The 18047-nt window shown below is 60.6% G+C and overlaps 2 protein-coding genes across 4 annotated transcripts; one reads left to right on the top strand and one right to left on the bottom strand.

Annotated features, from left to right (window-relative positions):
- PLEKHN1 (pleckstrin homology domain containing N1) lies at positions 1-8479 on the top strand. 2 transcript variants are annotated; one of them, XM_046662540.1, is made up of 16 exons: positions 1-859; positions 958-1057; positions 3785-3931; positions 4016-4096; positions 4194-4266; positions 4551-4678; positions 4748-4879; positions 5399-5479; positions 5873-5948; positions 6061-6209; positions 6349-6498; positions 6715-6855; positions 7029-7169; positions 7322-7513; positions 7729-7777; positions 7860-8479. In XM_046662540.1, exons 1-16 carry the CDS (start codon positions 777-779, stop codon positions 7973-7975), a joined length of 1839 nt encoding a protein of 612 aa, XP_046518496.1. In that variant the 5' UTR covers positions 1-776; the 3' UTR covers positions 7976-8479. The 2 variants fall into 2 exon arrangements, with proteins under 2 accessions (XP_046518496.1, XP_046518494.1); XM_046662538.1 differs by having other exon boundaries at positions 4551-4879.
- Positions 8455-14176, bottom strand: PERM1 (PPARGC1 and ESRR induced regulator, muscle 1). 2 transcript variants are annotated; one of them, XM_046662536.1, is made up of 4 exons: positions 13915-14176; positions 10575-12931; positions 9776-9901; positions 8455-9542 (listed from the first exon to the last, which is right to left on the bottom strand). In XM_046662536.1, the coding sequence occupies exons 2-4, from the start codon at positions 12787-12789 to the stop codon at positions 9421-9423; spliced, it is 2463 nt and encodes an 820-aa protein (XP_046518492.1). In that variant the 5' UTR covers positions 12790-12931; positions 13915-14176; the 3' UTR covers positions 8455-9420. The 2 variants fall into 2 exon arrangements, with proteins under 2 accessions (XP_046518492.1, XP_046518493.1); XM_046662537.1 differs by having other exon boundaries at positions 14026-14176.
- Between the last annotated feature and the right edge of the window lie 3871 nt (positions 14177-18047).

The raw sequence follows: 18047 nt of genomic DNA, 5'->3' as shown, positions 1-18047 counted from the left end.
ACTGGCGACGTCCTCAACAAGTGCCAACTAGGAGCATGGTTCACCGTCAGCCTGATCCTGAGAGGCTCCTGTGGCCCCTGGCTCACCTCAGGCTCTGGGGAGGGGGGCCTGCACAGCATCCTCTCACCTCACCATGATGGCCTGGGTGTACCTGGGAGGGTTGTGGCCTCCTTCCTGATTCTGGGTAGGCCTCGGGGACCTTGACAGCTGGAGATGAGGATTGGACTGGGGCAGGGGAGGACTGGGAGAGGGTCCTGGCTTCCCCTTCCCCGATGTTGCAAACTCCTGCTTCCGTGGCTGAGAGCAGGCACACCCCCTTACAGTCACCGGTGACTCAGAGACTGGCATATACGTGGAAACAGGATGTGTCCTCACGTAGGGGAGGCCTGGAAGGGGGCCCCTCGGTTCACCAACCTCCAGCCCCAGGCACCCCCCAGCCTACGTGTAGGCAGGGAGTGCACTCACAGGCCAGGCCTTCAAGGGCCCTGCTGTAGACTGGAGGCTGAGTGGGGGGCTCTTGACTGGGCTGTGGGGGGTACTTCCCCCCTGTCCCCCAGGCTGGACTGCATGTGTGGAGGACTCGGGCAAGAACTGAAAGACCCGGCTCAGGTAGGGCCAGGTCCCTCCTTGGAAAGGCTCCGCCTTTGCCGGGCTCCTGGATACAGGGCAATTTCCCAGAGCCCCGCCCCAGGAGGCGGGGGCAGGAGGCTCAGAACAGAGGGACCCAGACGTCGACCTGTTCAGCTTGGCCAGCCACCACTGCTGCCGCCAACGCCATGGGGAACAGCCCCTGCGTCCCTCAGGCACCTCGGAGGCTCCGGGCCTCCTTCTCCAGAAAGCCTTCACTGAAGGGAAATAGGTGAGGGGGGCAGGGGCCCAGCCTTCGCCTCTGGGTCACAGGGTCGCCCTCAACTTGTCTTGGGGGCCAGGCTGTGAGCCCCCCTCCCTTGTCCCCAGAGAGGATGGCGCGAGGAAGCTGACTGGCTTGTTTGGCACCGAGGCCGGTCCCGACGGGGACACCACTGCCGACAAGATCTTCTGCTACATCCCTGGGACGGTGAGCTGGTGGGTGGGCGTGTCCCAGCTCAAGTGACGAGCTCACTTGCAGGGGTGCGGTGGCGGTGGTCTGTATGTGACTGCATGTGTGTGTCCTGTCTTCGCTCAGCTCAAGGTCTTCCCCTGGCAGCTGGGGGGAGTCAAATCCAGAACAAGGTGAGGAAGTAGACACTGCCCCGCCCTGGGGAGCTCATCTGGCTGAAAGTCTGAGCAGAGAGCGAAACTGAGACCCAACACTGAGTCAGTGGGGTGAGCGAGCAGCCGGCAGGGGCGGGCCACGGGCGGGGCCTCCAGGAGTCTCTCTATTGCACCGGAGGGGGTGCCATGGCCAAGCCATACATTCAGAGCCATCCCTGTGAGCCATGAGCCCTGGTGTCTGCCCGATCCCCGGGACCAGGCACACGCCTGTCTGTGTTGTTGCTGTGTGGGCACTGGTGTCATGCAGGCAGTGTGGCTGTGAACCCTCACCCCCCTTGTCACTCTGAGAGAGTGAGAGGCTCAGGTAAACAGTGAGCCAGCCTCTCAAATACTCCAGGCCTCAGTTTCTCCCAGGTGGTGTCTCCTTGGTATGTCCTGTGCCTCATCTCACAGCAATCTGCTATGTCTCCTTGCCAAGTCCACACAGCAAGGACGTGGCTCCCAAGCACATGCTAGGCCACCTCTGAGCTGAATACCACGCAACTGCCCTGCCCTTCACTGTGGGGCTAAGGGTTAGCTGAGAGAGAGACAGCCAGCCCTATTCCCAACATGGCTGGCGTTGGATCAAGGCCAGGCTCCACTATGTATGGAGGCCCCAGGATGTGAGGGAAATGATCCCCCAATTTCTTACCCCAGGAGCATCTGGAGAGGACAGAGGAGGAACACCTGTGACTCTGTGCCAGTAGCTTGGGCCAGGGCTTCCCCCCCTCTATTCCTTGGTCCTCACACCCTCCTCTTGAGGCCTAGCAGCTGGTGTGGGCTTCAGAGCCCACTTTTCCAATGTGTTCCCATCAGGCTGGGAAGGACTAGTGGGCCTGACCCTTCTTCTGCTCTCTGAGGTCGCAGGGTTCCCTGTGGGCCAATGCTGGCTTCAGAAACCATGCTTCCTCAGAGACATGGACAGAGCACTTCCGTTCAGGGCCTGGCTTGGCCAGGCCAGGATGCACTCCTTCCATGTGGCCGTATCTCAGACCTCAACTCCATCTGTCCAGGCCCAGGACATATCACGTGACCTTGGTGGGGTTCCCTGAGGCATGGTGGCCCTGATGGTCCTCTCCTGCCAGGGCATGGTGGCTAGAGGGGGTGCCAGACATGCTGAACCTTGGGAGGTGGGGCCGGGGGAGGAGCCAGCTCTCATGGGCCCTGCCCTATGGAGGATTCTGCACCCACACATGAGCCAGCCCTGCCACGGCTCTGAGCAGGCCCCTCCCTGGGCCCTTCCTCCCTAAGGCTGAGCCTGGCCCACAGGGCCAGCTGCTTGGCCTGTCCTGCTCCGTGGCCTATTTTTCATGGTCCCGTCCCGGCGTCATCCCTGCCCTGGGTGTGGGTACAGGAGGCCCCACCCAGAGGCAGGGAGGCCAGGAAGCTGTGTGTCGGTCTGTTCACATTCCTGGGCTTGCCCAAGGGGCAGCTTAGCTTGGCCAGAGCACAGCAGCCCGAGAGGTAGCCCGAGCCAGCTCCCACAGGGAGCGTGGCCCTCTCCCCAACTCAGTCCCTCGACCTCGGCCCCTCAGCCCCAGGTCAGCACCCGTCCCTGTTGACTCCAATCTGATGACTCAGCCCCTCTTTGTAGAGGGCTCTCTGGACCAGGATTGGTCAAGGGCTTGCAGGCACCGACCCTCCCTCTTTCTGCAGACATCCCAGGCCTGCTCTAGGCCCTGGGGACACAGCAGTGGGAAAAACAGACAAAGACCCTGTTCTCATTGTGTTCCCATTCCTGTGACAGAGCCAGATGGCAAGACAAGTGGAAGATATAATAAGTTAGACGTGGCTGTCGCTAAGGAGGAAACATGTGCCGAGGGCTCAGGGAAGGTGGGAGGTCAGAAGGTACCCAGACAGGACCTTACGGAGGAGGTGAGGTCTGAGCCAAGCCCCGAAGGGTGAGAAGGGAGTTTGGGCTGAATGTTCCAGGCCGAGGGAACAGCAAGAGCGAGGACAGACGTGTACCTGCTGTGAGGGGAGGGCCACCAGGACCCTGGCCGTCACTGTGAGCAAGGTCACAGGGCACGTGGTGGGGCTGGGGGCTAGCACCAACTCTCGAGAACCGATCGCTGCATCTCTCCCCAGTTCCACATCCACTGACGTCACGTCAGTGGCTTGAAATGGGCTGTGGCGGGAGTATGTATGCCTTCCTTTTGTAGAACCAGATGTTAAACATCCACCAGCAGCTCGAGGCACCCGAGGGTTTCGAGCGAGCCTCACTCAGAGGCCTGGAAACCCCTCTGGCCCACGGGTCTCGGGAGGTTGAGTAACTGGGACAAGGGGACACAGCTCAGGAAGTGGCAGAAACATGGGTGACTCTCCGCGGAGTCCAGACCTCACCTCACTGTGTCCACCACCAGACCACATCGCTCTGATGGCAGGGAAGCCGTGCATGTGTGCGTGCGTGCGTGAGTGTGTAGGTTCCGTAGGCATGCATGATGGGGTGTGTGTGTTCTTAATCTGTGTCTTGTGTGACTGGCAGGTATGTCCAGGCTCGGGGCTGCCGGCCCCAAGTCAGGCCCTCTCCTCTGAGTTCTGCTCCCTGCAGGATATCCCAAGCCTGGAGAGCCAGCGAGAAAACCTGGAGCAGCCGTTCCTGACTGTGTTCAAGAAAGGACGGCGGAGGGTGCCCGTGAGGAACCTGGGCAAGGTTGTGCACTATGCCAAGGTCCAGCTGCGATTTCAGCACAGCCAGGTAGGGGCTGGCCGGGTGAGGAGTGCTGAGGCACCAGCCTGAGGCCTGCCCCCAGCCCCTCAGACGCCGCCTGCTCTCCTCCAGGACACCAGCGACTGCTACCTGGAGCTGTTCCCCTCGCACCTCTACTTCCAGGCCCATGGCTCCAAAGGGCTCACTTTCCAGGTGAGGGGATGGGCGCAGGGAGGAGGCGGGAGGAGAGGGAGCGGCCACCTCCCACTGAGAGTGTCCCAGCCCTACCCTCCTTGCTGTGCCCTGGCAGGGGCTGCTACCACTGATGGAGCTGAGGGTCTGCCCACTAGAGGGGTCCAGAGAGCATGCCTTCCAGATCACAGGTATGTGGGCAGCATGAGTGGACCAGGCCCCTGGGAGGGTGAGAAAGCCAGGGCTGCTCAGTGACCTTGGCCTCTGGCCAGGCTCTGGGACACTGGCAGGACCCTGAGCGCATTAGGGATCTTGGCTCCAATGGGCACACGTGCACTTATCACACTGGGTGAGGGCAGTGGGTGGGGATCTCCAGAACTGTGTGTGACCTGGGTCCGGGGTCAGGAGGAGCCCCTGGGAGGGGCCTTGCCTGTGGGCTGCTGGCCCAGCCCCCTCTGCTGCCACCCGCCCGCAGGCCCGCTGCCCGCCCCCCTCCTGGTGCTCTGCCCCAGCCAGGCGGAGCTGGGCCGCTGGCTCTACCACCTGGAGAAGCAGATGGCCCTTGTGGGAGGACTGCAGCGCTGTCACTCAGCGCCACCACAGGTCAGTGCTGGGACCCCACCCCCTTCCCATCCCCACCCTCTCCAGCCTGCCCTGACCCCCCTTTACCAGGACCCCCCCGAGGACGAGCTTCCCTGGACTCTGCAGCGCAGGCTGACTCAGCTGCGGACGGCCTCAGGACGCCAAGTGGCAGGCAGCGCCATCTGCGCCTCGAGGGTCAAGCTGCAGCATCTGCCCTCACAGGTGGGGCGGGACACAGGGGTGAGAGAAGGTGAGGGCAGGGGGGTGGAGGGGGGATGGAGAAGGGGTGAAGAGATGAGGGAGGGGTGAGGAGGTGGGGCAAGAGTGAGGAGTTGGGGGAGGAGATGGGGTGAGGAGATAGGGGAGGGTTGAGGAGGTGGAGGAGGGGTAAGGAGATGGGGGAGGAGATGAGGTGAGGAGATAGGGGAGGGTTGAGGAGGTGGGGGAGGGGTAAGGAGATGGGGAGGGGTGAGGAGGTGGGGGAGGGGTGAGGAGATGAGGGAGGGGTGAGGAGGTGGGGGAGGGGTAAGGAGATGGGGGAGGAGATGGGGATGAGGAGATAGGGGAGGGTTGAGGAGGTGGGGGAGGGGTAAGGAGATGGGGGAGGAGATGGGGGTGAGGAGATGGGGGAGGGGTGAGGAGGTAGGGGAGAAGATGGGGGTGAGGAGGCAGCGGAGGGGTGCAGGTAGCAGATGGGGGCCAGGCCAGATGTCCCCACTCTGCCCTTTGACCCCCTCACAGGAGCAGTGGGACCGGCTGCTGGTCCTGTACCCGACTTCCCTGGCCATTTTCTCTGAGGAAGCAGATGGGCTTTCCTTTAAGGTGGGTCTTCCCCACTGTGGACCCGCCCCAGGGAGGCACCCTATGTGTGGGGGTGGGAGGGGGCATTGGGTCAGGAGGAACCTGTATTTCGGGGCCTGTTGGAACAGAGGCGTGCTGGCCAAACCCACCAGGCCCGCTTCCCTGGTCAGTCTGGTCTCAGCTCTGACGTGGGCAAGGAGGGGCCCTTGCCTGGTGCCCTGTGTCATCCCAGAGGGTCCTCAGCCACCAGCCAGACCATCACGGGGGCAGGTGGCGGGGGCACGGCCGCTCCTGGGTGGCTCTCGTGTGCTGGCTCTCAGTGCCCTGAGAGGGGCCTGTCTCTCCAAGCGGGCCTGGTGCCTGGCTGCCCCCTGGAACAGAGGCCCCATCCTCCCTGCTGCTTGCTCCTCACAGGGGGAGCTCCCACTCAGAGCCGTCCACATCAACCTGGAGGAGAGAGAGAAGCAGATCCGCTCCTTCCTGATTGAAGGTGGGCTGTGGCGGGGCTGGGAGGGAGGCACAAGCCTGGAGGGTGCCAGCTCTTCAGTGGGGCCTCCCCAGGGCGCCCTGCCCACCTGGCCCCTCACAGCATCTGTGTGCAGGGCGCCTCATCAACACCATCCGCGTGCTGTGTGCCAGCTACGAGGACTACAGCCACTGGCTGCTCTGCCTGCAGGCCATCTCCCGCAGGGAGGCGGCCCCCGCTGCACCAGGCCTGGAGAGCTTCCTGGGGCTGCAGACACCCACACAGGTGAGGGTCAGTGTAGGGGGCCGCCCCACAGCTCAGGCTCCAGGCAGTGTAGCCACAGGAGGACAGAAGGGTGGGTCTGGGCACGGGTAGGTGTGGAGAGGGTCCTGCCATCCTGCTCACCCACCTCTGCGCTGCCCAGGTCATGGGCGGCGGCCGAGGCTCTCTCACCTCAGATGGACAGACCAGCTGGGACTCTGGGTGCCCGGTGCCCCCCTCCACCTGCACCAGCCACTCCCTCCCCGAGTCCTCAGTGCCGTCCACCACAGGCTGCCCTGCCCAGTCTGCACCCGTGAGTGTCTGGAGGAAGGGAATGGGCGAGGGAAAGGGACGGGGGCAGGAAGCGAGTTTGTGCTGGGGAGCCTGGGTCCCCATGGCACCCCATCCCAAGAGGGACCCTAGGTCCTCAGGGGAGGGGAGTCAGGCTGGCGGGAGCTTGGTGCAGCCTCAGAAGGTTGTGTGGGAGAGGGCCCCAGGGAACTTTCTGGAAGGTTCTTGGTCTCTACAGGACCAGATCAATCCCAGCTGCACCAGCATGGTCAGACAGAGGGCAGAGCTGAGACGGGGCGGCAGCAGCCGCTCACCCAGGAGCAAGGTTCGGGGCGAGGGGCCCAGTCCAGCCACCCCACTGCACCTGGACCTGACCAAGGTGGGCCCAGCGCGCTGAACCGGTTCCGGGCCTGGCTCACCCTCCCGTCCTCCCTCCTTGGCCTCTGTGTCTTGGGCCCAGGTGGTCCTGGAGCCATGCAGAAGCCTCTTGCATGGAGAAGGGAGGACGGCATGTGCAGCTCCAGGAAACCTGTCTCCTCTGCTTTCCTGCAGCTGAGCAGAGCGGGCCTGGAGGGCGGCCCTGTGGCCCCAGACCACCCCCTGGAGTCACCACACTCCCCACTCTACGTTGATCCCTACACGCCACCTGCCACCTCCCACCACAAAATCACAGACGTCCAGGACCTGGACGAGGTCAGTCATGAGGGTGACAGAAGGGGCTGGAGGTGCCCGAAGCCTGGGCTGGTTCAGGCCACGATGAGAGGCTGTGGGGCTCTGGAGCGGGGGTCCCCCAGCTCCATGGAGGCCCTGGCGCAGGGCCTGGGTCACCACCACTTTCCCCACAGTTCCTCAGTGTGATGCAGAACTCGCTCGGCCCTGAGCCCTCTGCCCTGTTCCCATCTGTCCCCGTGTCCGTGCCTGTCTCTGAGCCCAGCGCTGGACACTCTGAGAAGGGTGCCCTGCAGTCCCGAGCCCCTCAGCGGCACCGAGGCTCCATCAAGGGCCGGGGGTCCCAGCCCCCAGACTCCCCTCAGTTTGTGAGTAGCAGCCCGCACCCTGGACAGGGCTTCTTGGGGGGAGGGAAAATGGCGGGGGGGCCTCCCGGAACCCTGCAGGAGAGATGGAAATGGGAAGATGGAGTGGGCACAGGCCAAGGACAGGGAGCAGTGGGCAGGCAGGGGCAGCGGGGGGCACGAGGGAAGGCTCAGGGGCCCCCGGTGCTTGGCTCTCAGACTTGTGGTTGTGTCCCCAGGCCTCCCCTGCAAGAGAAGCGTCGCTGGGCCCCCTGCCGCCTCCCCCAGGTAAGCGAGGGCTCCTGCCTCTTTCTGGGGACCCCTGGGTATTGCTTCCTGAAGGCACATGTCTGTCTGCCCTCCCCACCAGATGGCCGTCCCCCCAGAAGCTATGACAACATCTGGGACAAGGTTCCTTCTCCCTCCCACCGGCGGTGGCCCCGTGGGGCGCCTGAGGCTGAGGAGGGGCTCATCCAGTGGATCTGATGGCCGGGCAGGCCGCTTCTCGGGACCATCTGCCAGTGTCGACCTGGATGGGGGTCTGCAGCAGGGCCGCAGGCTGACCAACCCCCCGTCCAGTACCACATCAGGCTCTGGCCCCAGCAGGATGGAAGGTCCCCAGAACATGGAGTTTTCCTGAGCTCTGGATGGGCCAGGAGAAGGGCGTCATCCTGAGGATGCCCTGGCCCAAGTGACTGGACCACAGATCAGGAAAGGATGCCCAGAGGGGCCGGACCTTGGCCTGCTCCCCAGGAAGGAATAAGGGAAGGGACTTGATGGGGGCTTCACCTAGGAGCAGGAGGTCAGAGGGCTGAGAAAGTCAGGTTAATGAGGGTCAGAGTATGTGAAGTCAGAGAGCTTGAGGGTCAGAGGTCCACGAGGTCTGAGACATCATCAGGAGAGGCAGGAGAGTTGCCTAGGTGTGCGAGTGGGATGGGGCTGGTGGGGAGGAACTGACAAGAGACTGAACAAGAAAGAGAAGGAGATTTATTGGTGCTGTATCCATGCGTTCTCCACTTAGCAGCCTGGAGTCTCCCGTCGTCCTGAGGACCCCATGCATGCCCCCCCAGCACCCCCGCTGCTCTGCCACCACCAGTCCCCTGCCCACCTACCTACCCCATCTCCGGCTCCTCTCAGCCCCGGGACAATCCCAGGTCCAGTCCCTCTACCTGACACCATTGCACTCTGCCCTTGCACCTTGTCCAGGCTCTGCCCTATAGACCCCCGCCCTGCAGGGGCCTCTGGAGCCCCTTCCCATAGGCCCCTGTAGGCCCCTGTTCACTGTCCCAGGCAGGAGCCAAGGAGGCCTTGGCCACAGGCCCTTGGGGCTCAGGGACCAGGGAGGCCTCAGAGGCCCTCACCAGTCCAGCCCACTTCTAAATGGGGCAGAGAGTCCCTGGGACCTGCCCCCACAGCCTCAAGCCCACCCAGCCTCATCACCCTTGCCCCTGCCCAGGTCTCCAGCAGGGTCTTGCTGCTGCTCTGACCCCCTAATTTCCAGTGCCCTGCCCTCACCCCCTGACTAGATAAGCTGGTAAAATACAGGGCACCCAGTCAAATTTGATTTCAGATAAACCGCAAATAATATCTTACTGTAAATACGGCTCAAATACTACATGTCTGAACTTCAGGCATCACTGGACATCCTGTGCTCTGATTTGCTACCCTGGCCACCTTACTAACCAGCTCCCTGCTCAGCCCCTTCTCGCCCAGCCTTCCAGAACCTTCCCCTCTCCGGGTGTGGGGTACAGCCTTGGCCTCAGCCACTGGCTGGACCCTCGGTGGAGTCCAAAGGAGCCAAGACCAAGGATGCTGGCTCCTTCCTAGATGGTGGAGAACAGAGGTCAAAGTGCAAGGCCTGAGGGCAGCGCCTGCCCTGAGCACCTGTGGCCGTTTCCTCATCCTGCGTCTTCCTGGGCCAAGACTGGGTCCTAGGAGCTGGAACTGGAGCTGGGGCTGGGGCTGCGACTGCGGTTCGGGCTGCGGCGCCCCCTCTGCACCTGACCACGGAAGTATCGGATGGCAGAGACGGTGCCAATGTTGGCCAGCAAGACTGCAGGAGAAAAGCACAGGCCCCTGAGTGCCAGCTCCACTCCAGCCTGGTCACCACCTTCTACCCGTATGGCCCAGCCCTCAAAGGGCAGGAGGAGATTGGCGGGGCATGGGAGTCAGCAATGGGAAAGCAACGTCGGAGAGAAACCTGTGCCTCCCCATGTACGCTCATCCCTGCTGGCCCAGCTGGTGAGACTGGACACCACTGTCCCTCCTCCCCCAGAGCCCCCAAACCTGTTTTCCAGGCGTCTGGGGTATGCAGATCCGATGTTCTCACAGCCCAGGTAGCAAAGGCCACAAACACTAGGCACATGTCGTTCTGGCTGAAGGTAAACGAGGTGAGGGGACCCCAGGGCTCCCCTAGAAAAGAGAAGTACACCCTGAGCTCCGGCTGCTCCACTCAGACATGCCTGCCCGGGGACATGTCTATCCTGGGACGTGTCTATCTTGGAACACGCCTGCCTGGGGACACATCTATTCTGGGACATGGCTGCCCCAGGACATGCCTGCCTGAGGACATGTCTATCCCAGGACATGTCTATCCTGGGACACGCCTGCCCCCATGATACTCTGTCCCAAGACACAAGGTGATGTGTGGCATAGTTGAGTCAGGCCACCTTCGGCAAATTGCCTCTGGGGCACCGTTTGGAAAATATCTTCTAAAGGGAACGTAAGATGAAGTCTATTGACTGCCTGACCCAGCGGGCAGCAAGGCTGAGCAGGAACCACCCTGACACCTGCCCTGCCAGAGGCTGGGGGCAGGTGCTACTGTCATCAGACCTAAACACAGTGGTGGTGAGTGCAGAGTCAAACCCCTGAATGGGCACGATGCCTGGCCTGGTCTGCCCCACCTGGACTGTGTCCTGGGATGGCTGGAAGCAGGTCGTTCCTTCCCAGAGCATCCCCAAGGCCCCCCTACTGGCTCATGACCCAGGGTCCTGGCCTGCCCTTCCCCAATAGCCCTCCTGGCTGAACTCTCTGGACAGTGTGTTCCCAGGACCTGGACAGGCCATAGGGCCCATGCCACACATACCTGCTTGCCTGACTGCCAGGTTGAGCTGCTCTGCTGTGGCTGGGCAGGGCTCTGGTGGGGTTCCAGGGCCCACTCCATGGGGGACCGACCTGGGGTTCTCTGTGGCCTGCAACTGGAGAAGGGCAGCCGGTCCCAGCATGCTGTCTACCCTGTCCTCCCCAAGGAAGTGATCATAGGCCTCAGGGATGGAGATGGGCATGGGGTCTCCAGGTGGAGGAGCTGGCATAGGCTTGGCCGGAGGGGGTGGGGCCAAGGAGCGCCCCACTGGGTGCTCCGACCTCTGGGCTTGCAAGTCCTGGAAGAAGAACTCGCACACGTCCGGCCACTGGACTTCAGCTGCAGCCTGGCCAGCCTCTGCTGCCTCTATGGTATCTTCGTCCTCTTCCTCAATCGTGTCACAAAAAAAGAACTCATAGGCCTCTGGGAGGGTCACTGCAAAGCAGCTCCTGGGCTCGGGCCACTCCAAGGCAGAGGAGGCCGGGGGAGGCAGAAGCTTGAGGACCCGAGGCTGGAGGGGCCGGGGCCCAACTGCCACAGCGTCCCAGGCTCCAGGCCCCCCGCGGCCCCCAGCTGCCATCCTGGGGGCTGAGGGCCGGGCTGTGGCTGGTGAGGGTGGGCCCAAGGCCTCTCCTGACCCTGGGTCCTCGGAGGGACTGGACACAGCCATGGAGAATCGCACTTTCTTCTTTTTGGCGCTTTGGACAGGCCCTATGGGGGGCTCCCCTGAGCGATGTCCAGGGGCACCTGCTGGAGGCTCCCCTCTGGGCCTCTCTCGCTGCCCTCCTGGAGACACAACAGGGGTCAAACCCAGTTCTACCGCTGGGGCAACCTCCACCACATCAGGCTCAGCCTGGGGAAGGGCAGCAGGTATAGACACATCCACATCACACTGGGCCTTGGACACAAGGGGAGGCAGAGCTGTGCATGGTATAGCCTTTGAGACAGGTGTGGATGAATCCACCTCTGGCTTGACCATTGGACCTGGTGTAGGCAGGTCCACATCCAGTCTAGGCTTGGAGGCAAGTGTAGACAGAGGCGTGTCAGGTTGAGGCTTGGAGGCTGGTGTAGACAGAGTTGTGTCAGGTTGAAGTTTGGAGGCCGGTGTAGACAGAGGCATGTCGAGTTGAGGCTTGGAGGCAAGTGTAGACAGAGTTGTGTCTAGTTGAGACTTGAAGGCTGGTGTAGACAGAGGCATCTTGGGTTGAGGCTTGGAGGCCGATGTAGACAGAGTTGTGTCAGTTTGAGGCTTGGAGACAGGTGTAGACAGAGCCACATCTGACTTAACCATTGAGACGTCTAGACGAGCTTTATGGGCAGATGTGGTCACAGTGTGTACCCCAGCTCTGGGGGTCATTCTGAGCAGGTCTGTACCTTGCTGAGTTGTAGGAACAGGTGTAGACAGATCCAAACCTGGCCCTTGCTTGGTCACCTGCTCAGGGGTTCCTGCAGACTCTGACCCCAGTTCGTCCTGCCCAGCTCCTGCTGTACACTCTGCTATCCCAGTTGAGAGACCCTTCCCCCTGGACCCAGCCAGGCCGAGACCCTCCTCAGGCCTGGGCTCCGTGAGCAGCAGGCAGCCCGGCTGGGTGGGAGCAGAGCCGGCGGCCCCCGAGCGCCCACCCACCTTGGTGCCTGCAGGGCGCCTCTTCTTTCGGCTGGGGCTGCGGGGTGGGGCTCCAGGGCTTCCAGGAGGCCTCTGGGGGGCAGTGCTGCGGCCAGGAGACTCGGGACTCTGGGGGGGCTCCCCAGGGGGACTAGGGGCAGGGCCCCGGGGGGCCGGCCCTTGCAGAAGCCTCTGCATCTCCTGTCTGGAAGACTCTGGCCCAAGGAGGGATGCGCTCTGGCCAGGAGGGGTGGCACCAGAGCTGAGGGACAGCTGAGCTTCTGGCTGTGCGGACGTGCTGGGCGTCTGCTGACCGGGCTCCGGGGCCAAGGTGGGCTCATGCCAAGACCTGCTGACCAGCTGCCGAGTGGCCACTTTGTCCTCCTCCTCGAGACCAGGCCAGCCCCTCTCCCTAGAAGCCGGCTGCCCCTGGAGAAGGGGCGGGGGCCCAGGGGGACTGCTGCCACTGCTGTCCCCTTGGTCAATGTCACTGGACAAGAGCTCATCCCCAGAGGCCAGGCCGGCCTGCAGGAGGCCACACTCTTCGGCAGTGGCCGAGAACTCAGCCCAGTCCTGGTCGCTCAGCTGGACACTGTACTGGAAGTTCTCCATCTCGGGTCAGCAGAGGCGCCTGAGCAGCAGAGCATCCAGCCTTCATGGACCCAGGCCCCGGGCATCGGCCAGCACACACTGCCACCCGCCCCCTTGGGTGCCCCCACCTCCCTGGCTCCGGGGCTGGCACTTCATCTCTGTCCTGAAAGAAAGCAGAGCAGAAAGAAGCTGGAGAACCTGGTCCTGAAAGAACCCTGGAGGGAGCTGTGCTGCTTCCAGACCTGATTCTTCCTCCAGGAGAGAAAAGGCACCTCCCACCGGCCCTGCTTCCAGCCGACCCCAGGCGATAACTTTATATAACGACAGGTTGTACGTGCCTACCATCAGATAGGTTTTAGATTAGTGAAGTAGGCTGCAAAACAGGCCTTCTTGTGCTTGAATTTAGCCCCCAGAAGTGGCTTCCTTCACATCATGGAGCATTTCTGTCCAGCTGAGTCAGCCTCACCTCCTCCAACTTTCCTCCAGAGTTGTCTGTACTGAGGCCAACTTTACACAGCAAAGCCCATTTCAAGGACCACCCACGAGGAGTTAGTTCACCTGGGCGATGGGCAACCCTGGCCTGTCCCAGCATGCCCCAGGTGGCAGCTGGCCATGGGGGAGGGGCCACAGTGCCCAGGTGACCAGCCTCTGGTGATGACCTTCCACCAACCTTGGCTGGGGCAGGCTGCTGGGCTTCCTCTGAGCTCATCAAGGTCACAGTGATGCAGACCAGAGCCCACTCAGGGGTCACTGGGAAGAGCCTGGCTCTGCCTGCCTCGGCAGGAGGTCACAGACCAGATATGACCGTCTTGATTCTCATCGGCCCCCAGGGATATCCCCGGGACCTGTGCCCTGACCCTGGCCTGCCCAGCTGGCAAAGCCCCTCCACTCCCATCTCATTGAACCAGGGCGGCCACAGCTGACCCTATGGGGAGCTGCCCTTCAGCCTTTTGTCAGCTACTGCTGGACCCAGGGAGGTAGGAGGCCACTCTGGCCAGGCCAGTCCTAACATAGAGATGGCTTGAGACCGTGGCTTCCTGACCCACTGAACTTTGCCTTCCTCCCTGGCCCTTGGGGAGGTCCCTATGGGGGCTGTCCGCCTTTGGGACCCCTTAAGGTGGGAAAGAGGGGCTGACCATGTCGTACCTGGGACCCCGCAGCCAGCCGGGGCAGCGGAGCTGGGCATCCAAGCTGCCTGTCCCGGAGGGGCATGGTGCTGGGCTCCCACGCGGGCCCCACCCCCACTGCCAAAAATACCTCGTCTCTGTGGTCACATGGCTCCTGCCAGCCGTCAGGGTCCAGGCCACAAATAGATGGTATTTGAGGGGCCTCCAGCTATGTGAGGGACGCCTTCCTGTCAGGTCAGACGCCTGCCAGAGAATGCTGACCAGCAGTCAGGACTGCATGGCCTCCCTTTCGCCACCGTGCACACCGTGTCCCCGCCGGCTGCCCTTTCCTTGTAAGTGGCCCCGCCCACCCGCTGTGAGACCTCATGCCCACCGCTACTGCCACCTGCCTGCTGGCAGCCCCCCAAGACCAGAACAGCCCCTCTGGGTCTTAGAACTTTACCCTGTGGCCTGTGGGGACCAGAGGGAGTTACAGAGTGATGAGCTGCGAAAGGACTGTTCCAGAATGTCCCTAGAGGTCCTTTGGGGGTGGGCTGCTGCCAACCTGGGTGCAACCTTGCACCTCCCTGGTCTGACCTCAAGGGGCTCACTAGCCCCTCCCTGGCAGCATTGCTGAGCCTGCCAGTGGGGCCTAGGGTGCAAGTAGGGGCATTGAGGGCTCTCGGTGGAGGGCACCCCAAAGGGGCTGGGCCCTGGGCCTCTGGAAAGGGTTGGGAGGGGCCAGGGAGGAAAGTGGGTCTCTCTCCACCACCACCTCTCCAACCTGGGCTCCTGTGGACAGGGCCGAAGATGGGGGTGCCAATGCAGGGTCTGTCCCTCCAGGAAAAGGGGTCTGCTACCGCCACTAGAGGTGAACCTGTCACGCAGAGGAGACAGTCAGGGGCAACTTGGCCTCAAGAACAGCAGCTCCTCACAGGCTCCTCCCACGCGTTTCCCCTGAGCACTTTTCCAAAAGTGCGTTCATCCTGAGAAGGGTGCCTGGAGGACCCTTCCTTCACAGTTGAAGTTGGTGAGGCACAGAGAGGGTGAGTGACTTGTGCACAGGCACACAGACAGTAAGTGACAGAGTTGGGTCTCAAAGCCCCTGCTGTTAGCCATGCTCCAGGCCATCCTGACCTTGGGGCTGGTGGTGCCCATCCCTGGGTAGGTCACTGTGACACACACTTCTTGGGCCTCCCTGCTGGGGGACACGAGGAGGGAGTAGAGAGATAGCAAACATCTGAATAAACAGGTAAATAATATCGTTTCCAACAGCGTCACATTGTAAGAAATAAGGAGAGTGGAGAGAGGGGGCAGCCTCAAGGGGCTTCTCCAGGGAGGGGCCTTGGACCAAAAGGCCTGAGGATCTGAGGGACAGGATTCGGCAGGGGGGAGAGCAAGGGCCGAGGCTGTGAGGATGACAGTGGAGGAGGACAATGAGGCGCGGCGTTTCAATTCCTGGTAAACTGTTCAGTGTAATGCGTGCAGGGAGGGCACAAATAGACACAAGGTGAGAGAGCCAGACCCCGGGGAAGGACGAGGCCTGCTGGTGTCTGCTACCCCAGCTGCCTGGCCTGCCACCGGAATTGCGCCCTACGACACTTTCTGCGTCTGTGTGTAAAGAAAACCCAGTTTTCCCTCCTGTGTTTTCTCCTGCGAGTCTCCTTCACTGCACACACAGAACACTTATGGGCATCAGATTCGTGGGGTTTTCCCACACCGAGCAATTCTCTGACACGGGTTGGGCGTCCTACACTTTAATTCAGTGCTGACACGGTCTGCCCCACTTCAGAAGCCAATCACAAGTAGCAGGTCCCCAGGTGACCACAACTTCCGAGCTTGGCTACAAATCAGCGGCCCCCATGACCTTCCCCTACTTTGCCTTCAGTAATTTGCCAGAATGACTCACAGGCCTCAGGGGAACATTTACTTGCATTTAGCAGTTTATTTTGAAGGAGTGAAGAGCCCATAGCTCTCTGAGCCGGCACTATTGGGAGCTCCTGCAGGCTTCACACCCAGACGGGGTGGGTCATCAATTCCCTGTCCAGCCCTTCTCCCTGCTCGGGAGACTGGGGGTGGGGCTGAAGATTCAGAGCTTCTAATCATGGATGGTCTTTCTGGTGACCAGCCCCAATCCAGGAGCCACCAGAGTCACCTCATCAGCACAAAAGATGCTCTGAGTGCTCCTGTCACTCAGGGATTTACAAGGGTTTTAGGAGCTCTGTGCCAGCAACCGGTGGCAGCAACCACAATGTGTATCTTCTGTTATCTTGGTCTGCTCCCTTCCTCATCATGCCCTGGAGCCAGGCGCCTGAGGGCTGTGTGGCCAGCTTCAGCACGGAGGGTCCCCATGCTAATGTGCGCATCGCTGCCTCCTGTGGGTGCAGACCTGGGTCCCTCCCGTTCTGCACTGCAGTCAGCCTTCCTCGTCCATGGTCTCGCTCATCACGGTTTCAGTTCCCCGAGGTCAACCTCTGTCTGAAAAGGTTAAATGGAAAATTCCAGAAATAATTAATGAGTTTTAAATTGTGCCCTGTTCTGGGTAGCACGATGAAATCTCACACCTTCCTGCTCCAGCCCACCGGGGACGTGACTCACCCCTTTGTCCAGCGCATCCAAGCCGTAGATACCACCACTCGTTAGTCACGTAGTAGATGTCTGGGTTATCAGATCAACTGTCAAGCGTTGCAGTGCTGTGTTCAAGTCACCCTTGTTTTACTTAATAATGGCCCCAAAGCCAACTTTGTTATTAGTTATTGTTGTTAATCTCTTACTGTGCCTAATCTATAAGTTAAACTTTGTCGCGAGTATGTATACATAGGAAAAAACAGTCTATTTGGAGTTCAGCACTATCACGGTTTCAGGCATCCACGGGGGCTTTGGGATGGACCCCTGCGGATAAGGGAGGACAACGGTACTACAAACAGTGATGTCATGAACATTCTGGAACATTTCTTTTGGCAAACCCATGGATGCGATTCTGGAGCCCTTGGGTCAGGGTGTGTTTGCCCAGCTTTAGTTTCTGCCCAGCAGTCTTCCCAGGGGCCGTGCACCCGCTCCACTCCCCAGACTCACTCAGGTGACTCCTACGTGCCCAGCGTCCTCACCAACACCTCCGATCGTCTCTTTCTCTAGGTGTCTGGGGCTCCAGCTGACTCTATCTCACTGCAGTTTTCATTCATGTTTCCTTAATAATAACCAAGCTGCTGGCCGTCGGTAGCTTCTTTTGTGAGAAGTCTGTCTCTTCGCTGCTTTTGCCACTTTCTATGCCTTTTTCTTGTTGATTTGTGGGCATTTGCTATACGTTCTTGATAAGAATTCTTTATTGAATATTTTCTCCTTCTATCTCGCCTTTTCATTCTCTTAACGATGCCTTTTGATGAACAGAAGTTTTAAATTTTAACACGGTCCAAGTTGTCAACAATTTCATTCACAGCGGTCGCTTTTTCCATCCTTTTAAAGAACTCCGCCAGCCCCGAAGTCGTGAAAGTTTCATTGAGATGTCCTTGCACGGTTTCTTTTTTTTTTTTAAAGATTTCATTTTTCCTCCTTCTCCCCCAAGCCTCCAAGTACATAGTTATGTGTTTTAGTTGTAGGTCTTTCTAGTTGTGCTGTGTGGGACGCCGCCTCAGTGTAGCTTGACGAGTGGTGCTAGGTCTGCACCCAGGATCCAAACCAGCATAGCCCCGGGCCACCAAAGCAGAGCACGGCAACTTACCCACTAGGCCACTGGGTCGGACCCCCTTGCACGGCTCCTTTTTTTTTTTTTTTAGGAAGATTAGCCCTGAGCTAACATCTGCTGCCAATCCTCCTTTTTTTGCTGAGGAAGACTGGCCCTGAGCTAACATCTGTGCCCATCTTCTTCTACTTTATATGTGTGACATCTGCCACAGCATGTCTTGCTGAGCAGTGCCATATCTGCACCGGGGATCTGAACCGGTAGACCCCAAGCCGCAGAAGCAGAACGTGCGAATTTAACCACTGTGCCACCAGGCCGGCCTCTTGCACGGTTTCTTGAGGCTGCATAGTTTCAGCTTTCACACTGGACTTGCACCCCACCTAGTGCTGACTTCTGTGATGGGTAACAGGGGTCGTTCACGCTTTTTTGTTTCCTTGTGGAGGTCCAGTTGTCCCAGTGCCCTGTCAGGGCTCTGGTGGTGCACAGTGTGGATG

The sequence above is a fragment of the Equus quagga genome, chromosome 5 (genome assembly GCF_021613505.1).
Source record: "Equus quagga isolate Etosha38 chromosome 5, UCLA_HA_Equagga_1.0, whole genome shotgun sequence".
Taxonomy (NCBI): Eukaryota; Metazoa; Chordata; class Mammalia; order Perissodactyla; family Equidae; genus Equus; species Equus quagga.
Note: the sequence above shows the minus strand (reverse complement) of the source record. Positions and strands in the feature narration are given on the sequence as shown.